The sequence below is a fragment of the Oncorhynchus tshawytscha genome, linkage group LG27 (assembly GCF_018296145.1).
Source record: "Oncorhynchus tshawytscha isolate Ot180627B linkage group LG27, Otsh_v2.0, whole genome shotgun sequence".
NCBI classification, from domain to species: domain Eukaryota; kingdom Metazoa; phylum Chordata; class Actinopteri; order Salmoniformes; family Salmonidae; genus Oncorhynchus; species Oncorhynchus tshawytscha.
The window spans coordinates 17346621-17354142 of record NC_056455.1 but is presented as its reverse complement, the minus strand read 5'-3'; the positions used below and the strand labels follow the sequence as shown (position 1 = coordinate 17354142).

Here is a 7522-nt window from a genome sequence, read left to right as displayed (position 1 = left end):
AGTACTGTGCAAAAGCTTTAGGCAGGTGTGAAAAAATGCTGTAAAAAATAGACATGTTAATAGATCATTTTGATCTATTAACAAAATGCAAAGTGAGTGAACAGAAGAAAAATCTAAACCAATCCATATTTGGTGTGACCACCCTTTGCCTTCAAAACAGCATCAATTCTTCAAGGTACACTTGCACAAAGTCAGGGATTTTGTAGACATATAGTCAGGTGTATTATTAAACAATTATGCCAAACAGGTACTAATGACCATCAATTCAATATGTAGGTTGAAACACAATCATTAACTGAAACAGAAACAGCTGTGTAGGAGGAATAAAACTGGGTGAAGAACAGCCAAACTCAGCTAACCAGGTGAGGTTGCTGAAGACAGTTTACTGTTAAAGTCATACACCATGGCAAGACTGAGCACAGCAACAACACACAAGGTAGTTATACTGCATCAGCAATGTCTCTTCCAGGCAGGCATTTCAAGGCAGACAGGGGTTTTCAGATGTGCTGTCCAAATTCTTTTGAAGAAAACAAAGAAACGGGCAACATTGAGGACTGTAGACGCAGTGGTTGGCCAAGGAAACTTACTGCAGCAGATGAAAGACACATCATGCTTACTTCCCTTCGCAATCGGAAGATGTCCAGCAGTGCCAGCTCAGAATTGGCAGAAAAGTGGAACCTAGTGCACCCACCTACTGTCTGGAGAAGTCTGGTCAGAAGTGGCCTTCATGGAAGACTTGCAGCCAAAAAGCCATTCCTCTGATGTGGAAACGAGGCCAAGTGACTCAACTATGCACGAAAACACAGGAACTGGGGTGCAGAAAAATGGCAGCAGGTGCTCTGGACTGAGTCAAAATGTGAAATATTTTGCTGTAGCAGAAGGCAGTTTGTTTGCTGAAGGGCTGGAGAGCGGTACACAAATGAGAGTCTGCAAGCAAGTGAAGCATGGCGGAGGTTCAACAGTGAAGCATGGTGGAGATTTCTTGCAAGTTTGGAGCTTCATTTCTGCAAATGGAGTTGGGGATTTGGTCAGAATTAATGGTCTCCTCAATGCTGAGAAGTACAGGCAGATACTTATCCATCATGCAATACCATCAACAAGGCATCTGATTGTCCGCAAATGAATTCTGCAGCATGACAACGACCCCAAACACACAGTTCTTAACGACTTTCGCTATCTTCAGAGTGAAGGAGTCCTGGAAGTGACAGTATGGCCCCCACAGAGCCCAGACTCTATGTTGAGATCAATCTGGGATTACATGGAGCACGAGAAGCACCTGAGGCTGCCTAAATCCACAACTGTGGTTAGTTCTCCAAGATGTTTGGGCCAACCTACCTGCCAAGTTCCTTCAAACTGTCTGCAAGTGTATCTAGAAGAATTGATGTTTTGAAGAGAATGGGTGGTCATACCAAATATTCATTTGATGCAGATTTGTCTTCTGTTCAGTCACTTTGCATTTTGTTAATTGATAAATATAAATGAACATGTCTATTTTTGAAAGCATTCTTAACAGCATTTTTTTCGCACCTGCCTAAATCTTTGGCACAGTGTTAATGTCCATGATTTTTTCCCCCCCTAAACAAAGAACCCATTCAGACTCTTGAAAGGTATTTCCATTCCTTTATTTATATAACTTATTTATACAGAAACCTATAGGTTCACTCCACTCACTCACTGCCATCCAGAACAAAAACACAAACAATTATTTTGTTAGTTGACAGGATTTTGCAAAATATAACTAGTTTAATTATAAATCCATTTCTGATTTCCATCTTTCATATAATGGATGTCTGCACTGATGTCAGAGTATACAATTTGTCACTTTTTGAACTGGTTTTGTCCAATTACTTAGTTTCAGATGTGTTCTTTTAGTGTAGCTGGAGTCTACTGATCTCATCAGTGGATCATGGCACCAATCATTGTTTAGAAAATACATCCTTTTAGAAAATGTCATAAGTATAAGTTGTCCCAGGTGGCATGGTGACTGTAGTGGCTTACATTCGCAAGGAAAAAAACCTCTCTGGTCAGTCTGCAGGGTGTCAGTCTCAACATGGAGGGGATGCACTAGTCTGTGATGAGGTGGTTTTTAGGGTGTATGTCATAAGTAGTGACGTCCCTTTGTTTATCCATTTCAGATTTCACTTGGGGTGCAGTTTAAAGGGCAGTTTGAGTCACTTCCTTTTCCCCTGGAAGCACTGACTTCTCAGAGCTGAAACATAGGAAAAAATTATAACTTCTTCCCAATTATTCAGAATGAATGTTGACACAGGGTTATCATAGTTCTCTAAAATGTAAATTTCACATTCAGTTTGAGGACTAAACCAATGACATGTTTAAATCATGAATACCCAAGCATTCATGTTTACAGAATTTATAACTTTATGTAGCCTATCTGCACCATATTATCCAACTAGGCCTCTGCAGAGTCAGTATCCCGCTGACTACAATCAGCAACAGGACGTGAACAGATTGAGATCAATCCGGAGCTCAGCCAGCATGCAAAACATCAGTCTCTATCCCTAATTGACAGCCCATATCTACCCTGACCATCAAGTGTATTAACAGACAGAGCACTTGACTTGTTCTTTTTGTTTTTTACCCCTGACAGATTGTTTCCACCGCTCGACTCGTTCAGTTTGTTTACCTGTCTCTAGGAATTACACCTTAACTATAGAAAGCTTCCAATCAGTCCATTATTGTCTTGAGTTATGGCAGAGGAAGAAACCGTGACAGAAGCGGAGAGACTGGCGGAATCCAACATTGGCAGTAAACAAAAGAAATGAAGCATTTAAAGCAAAGTTGTTTGCAACTCTGTACTTGCCAGTGGGCAAATATCTGTCTGCTTGTTTATTTTAATACTGTATGTTTGAGGTATCATTTGCCCTTTAACCATTAGGAGAATGAAACCATATCTGAGCCTGTATCTGTGGTTAGTCAATTTCTATGTTTTTCTCTTATTACATGCTTAGACACATTGCACACATTTCTATATATCAGATTGTGCAGGCAAGTATTCTTCACATTTTCCAATTCCCATTCATTTGTATAAATATTCAGACATACATACCTTCTATCATTTTTCTCCTTCTTGAATGCATTAAATGACACAACAGCTATGAAGACCACAACAAGAAATCCAGCCACTGCTGCCAATCCAACAAAGATATTTGATTTTATGTCCTGACGGAGGTCTGAAATACGAGACGTAATGCAAATGTAATGTCATTTGATTTGTGTACATGGATGTCAATGACACATTATTAATCTCATTTTTATTTAATTTTGTAATTTGTTGCATATTTGTACATTCTATATACATTGCGTTAGACAATAGATTACTTTGGCTGTGTACTGAAGGAGAAGGTGTAACGCACTTTTTGGGTCATTAGCCTGATATAAACTTACCCTCTGTGGCAGAGACCAGCATGTGTTTTGTGGCATCCAGGTGGCCATCATTGGGATCAGGCTTGATGCCCAGTATGTGACACATCAAGGGATATATGTTCACTGTCTCAAAGGGGCCCACCTCCAGGTTCTTTTGGAACGCTGGCCCCACAGCCCTGAAGAAGGGCTTCATGTCCATTTCTTCGTTGTCAAAGCCATGCTCCCCCGCATTGAACTGCACTGGGAGGAACTGTAGAGACAAAGAGCCAAGAAGAGTCAGGGTGATCAAATCTGTAGGATCCATCCATTTAGAGTAGGAGAAGTGAAATTGTGAATGATCAGAATGTTGCAATTCATATTGATCATCATAATGGGAAGCCTGAAGTCCAATTTGTCTTTCTATGATGTACTATCAACTGGACAGCAGAGGGAGATGTTGACTAACTGAAGGAAAGGGTTGCTTGAGCAACCATTACATCTTCTCAGTGCTTATAAGAACCGAAACGAGAGAATTTCCCTGTTCTCCATTATTAGACACATACTGTTAAAATGACTGTTAATCAGGTTAAGAGGGAATCCTTTCATAAACTAAGGAGGCCTAAACATCACATAGTTCCTTTGGTCATTCAGGACAATACTTTGATCATGAAATGGATATTACGATGGATTGTATGAACAGCAAGCGATACAGTTATACGGACACTTTTTTTAACTTCACTTTGTTCACAGAAAATACACTGATATATTTAGATACACAGGGAGAAGGTAGTCTAATTACCATAGATATTATGTAACCCTTCTCTGAACATGCATAACATTTGCTTTGATAAAACTGAGAGGAGCATCTTTTGAAATGTCTAAATAAAGGGTCCGTAAACAGGAGACACAAGAGGGTCAAATACCCTGAACTTATGTATTTTGATAATCAGACGTTACTCTGAAGATCAACTGACCTCTACCACATACCCTCACTGGAACCACAGCCTTCAATGAGTTTATATGCGTTCAGGTGTGATCACTTCCTCTGATGGGTTACTGTCAGTATAGCATTTGAAGACATTTGTAATTTAGCTATTTCTGTTTTACAGTATGTTGATGTGTAGTGGCCATCTCTCGTATGCAAAAATGAGAATCCGATTTTTGAATGATTTAGTATCACTCAATGGAGTGGTAAAGTTGCAGGCAGCAGGGTTAAGCCAAATGTAAATGCTAATGTTGGATTTTGTGGCATGAATATCTTCATGAAGCATTAGAGAGCTCTGCATGCCATCAGCCAAAACGGAACTATCCTGGGAAGGTGGTAATGCACTTGATTCAAATTGTAATGTATTAAGATTATAGAGTTGAATTCCTTGTTTCCGGTCTAAAATATTCCATTTTATACAAACCAAATTCACTTGGTAATTCCTTCAATATTTGTAGTCCATTGAAATATGGCATGTTATCAGAAATCACATAATGCATGCAGGGGGATGCATGAGGTTGTGCCAAACTGTACTGTATATTATAGAAGTCATTAAATATTCTAGATGCCTAAAGATATACTGTATAGGCTACATGGTTATTTTTAAACCAGCTTCTTGGCTCATACTATGTTCACTGAGGCCAATCGTCTAATCAGTAATTCACATTAAAGCATGGAATTGGAAAGTCTACAACAATATGCATGTTTAGTCTCACAAAAGTAAAAGTGTGCCTTCATTTCACTTTTTGTGTGCATGAAATTGGTTCTGTGTGTGACGGAAACCCTTAAAAAAAACATCTTAATTTGTTTAAGCGAACTACTATTACTAAATACTATAGAGACATGCTATGAACCCACCCCGTTAATGACATATCCAGGGTCAGAGAAGAGGATGATGGGTAGGATGCGGTTGTTATTAGCAAAGTGAAGGCGCTTGGGCATCTCCTCCTTCTTGAAGACATGAAGGTGAGGGTGCGCCCCCTTCAGGGCGTTGTAGACCTTATCCAGCATGCCCATCTTGGGAAGCAGCATCCCAGAGGGCCCAAAGTCCACCAGGTGAAAGGCTATATCTCTGAAGGAGAATCCGGGGATCCTGGAAAGGGTGATCTCCTTCACCAAGCCGTTGCGGTACACATTGCTCATCCCATGGTCAGCGGTGATGATGATGTTGAGACTATCGGCAAGTCCGTTTTGTTCAGCCAAGCTGCGGATGTAGCCCACTGTTCTGTCCACCTGCTTGACCATCTCCCTCCGCTCAGGGGAATCAGGCCCATATTTGTGGCCTGTGCCATCAGGCTCCCCAAAATACAGTGACACAAAGTCCAGGTCCATCTCACTGAACCAGGTGCCCATCACCTTCTCTACGTTCTCTTGCCATTTTGTCTCGTTTTTGTAGTCATAAAACCGTGGTTCCACTTCCTTCACTGTCTGCGTCTCTCCCTGGTAGGTGGATTGCGTGCCAGGAAAGTGAAGAGAGCCAGCCCTCAGGCCCTGAATATACAAATGGGGATGAAGAGAGGTGTCACGCACACACACACACCGTCTTACTCACACACACCGTCTTACACACACACAGTCTTACATACAACACTCACACAAACCGAACATGCATATATGCACAGACATTTAAATGGCTACCCAGACTATTTGCATTGACATAACATTTGATTTGATTTGTATTAATGTAAAGCAAATGCAGGAATGTTTTAAGATGAAGGTGCATCTTAAATCATTCTGACCTGTCTCTGGGCTGTGATCCAGATGGGTAGAGTGCCGTTGTCCCACCACTCATTCTTAAACTGGGTAGCATAGTAAGGCAGTTTCTCACTGGTGGTGATGTTGAACCACATGTTGTGGATCACCCCATGGTTTTCAATGTAGCGCCCTGAAAAGATTCACTGTCAATCTCTCAATATTCACTCTGCCACATTCACATGACAAATTCTATCAACTTTATAGCCTGTGAGTGCCATGGCGCTTCTTGGACAAGGTCTTACGACCGACACAAGAGATTAAAGGAATTTAATTTCAAGGAAGTTAAAATGTCTTTTAAACTGGCACTGATGATTCAAGAGTCAAAAATGCGAATTTCTGAGAAGGAAAATATAAATTCCTCCTTCAGCCTTCCCAGCATAATCATCTTACTCAACTCTGAAGTCTGCTGGACCCTGGGACATTGAATTACAGTTAATTCATTTTTTCCAGTCACATTCACAATTCTTATAAACTAAACTGGGAATGACTTGTGATCCAATAATTGGAGAGAAAAAAAGGACCACCATGACATGAACATGAACCTCCACAGAATCACTGCTCTCTTGGAGCCTGTAGAAAAGTGATGTGCCTGGGTATCGATCTACAGAAGGTACCTGTTAGGAGGGTGAAATGTGTGGGACTGGTGATGGTGAGGTAAGGTGGGGTCACATATCTGGCCTTGACCCCGTCTTTGGCCATTGTGTCCAGATTTGGCGTGTCCACATCGCGGTCGTAGTCCCACCTGAAGCCATCGAAGGAGACGAGCAGTACTTTATGCTGTCCTTTGGTGCTGTATCTATCCAGTGGTACACCTGAAGAGGACGTGGCCAACAGGAGGCAGAGTCTCACTGTCCACAACATAGTGGGTACGACACAGAGCTGAGACTGTCACTTTACTCCGATCCTTGGGTATGCAGGCTGTTGCTATACACCCACTCCAGCACCTCACGGTTAAAGCCTTAAAGCCCCTCCCCTTCTCATTACACCTGAGCACATTTCCCTTCCCTGTGCCAGCAGCATGTGATCAAAGTTTCATCTTATCTGATCATATAGTATCTAGTTGATTAGATGGATGTTTGCTCAGCACATTTATGCATGGTGCTTGATTATGCTGTTATGTACCGTGTAATTACCATCCAATGTTTGTTCCTGTGCTTGTATAGGAAATCTCTTTTATTGTGATTGCAAGATATTAAATCAGTTCCAGAATGTTGTAAACAAGACTGTCCGCTTGGCTGCTATGTTCATGGACTTTGTCTGCCTGTCCGTTAATCCATTTTGTCTGCCCGTCTGTCTGTCCGTTTGTCCATCCGCCTTTCTGAGTTTCTAGTGAATAATTGACAAGGGGAATGACACGTATGGATTTCACCTTGAGTGTGGATGGTACATGATCGATCTGACGCCTAGAAAATTGAGAAG

The 7522-nt window shown here is 41.3% G+C and overlaps 1 protein-coding gene across 2 annotated transcripts; it reads right to left on the bottom strand.

Annotated features, from left to right (window-relative positions):
- Positions 1 to 225: 225 nt before the first annotated feature.
- Positions 226 to 7042, bottom strand: LOC112215386 (ectonucleotide pyrophosphatase/phosphodiesterase family member 7-like). 2 transcript variants are annotated; one of them, XM_024374386.2, is made up of 6 exons: positions 6718 to 7042; positions 6088 to 6233; positions 5207 to 5839; positions 3406 to 3634; positions 3068 to 3191; positions 226 to 1004 (listed from the first exon to the last, which is right to left on the bottom strand). In XM_024374386.2, exons 1-6 carry the CDS (start codon positions 6962 to 6964, stop codon positions 956 to 958), a joined length of 1428 nt encoding a protein of 475 aa, XP_024230154.1. In that variant the 5' UTR covers positions 6965 to 7042; the 3' UTR covers positions 226 to 955. The 2 variants fall into 2 exon arrangements, with proteins under 2 accessions (XP_024230154.1, XP_024230153.1); XM_024374385.1 differs by lacking the exon at positions 226 to 1004 and adding an exon at positions 1607 to 2209 and having other exon boundaries at positions 6718 to 7041.
- Positions 7043 to 7522: the final 480 nt, after the last annotated feature.

Excerpts from the sequence above, each read along its gene's own strand:
- LOC112215386 (XM_024374385.1), bottom strand. The coding sequence starts at position 6,964 with ATGTTGTGGACAGTGAGACTCTGCCTCCTGTTGGCCACGTCCTCTTCA. Across the intron at positions 5,840-6,087 it reads GGATCACAGCCCAGAGACAG|GGCCTGAGGGCTGGCTCTCT; the intron begins GTCAGAATGATT and ends TTGTATATTCAG. Across the intron at positions 3,192-3,405 it reads GCTGGTCTCTGCCACAGAGG|ACCTCCGTCAGGACATAAAA; the intron begins GTAAGTTTATAT and ends CTCGTATTTCAG.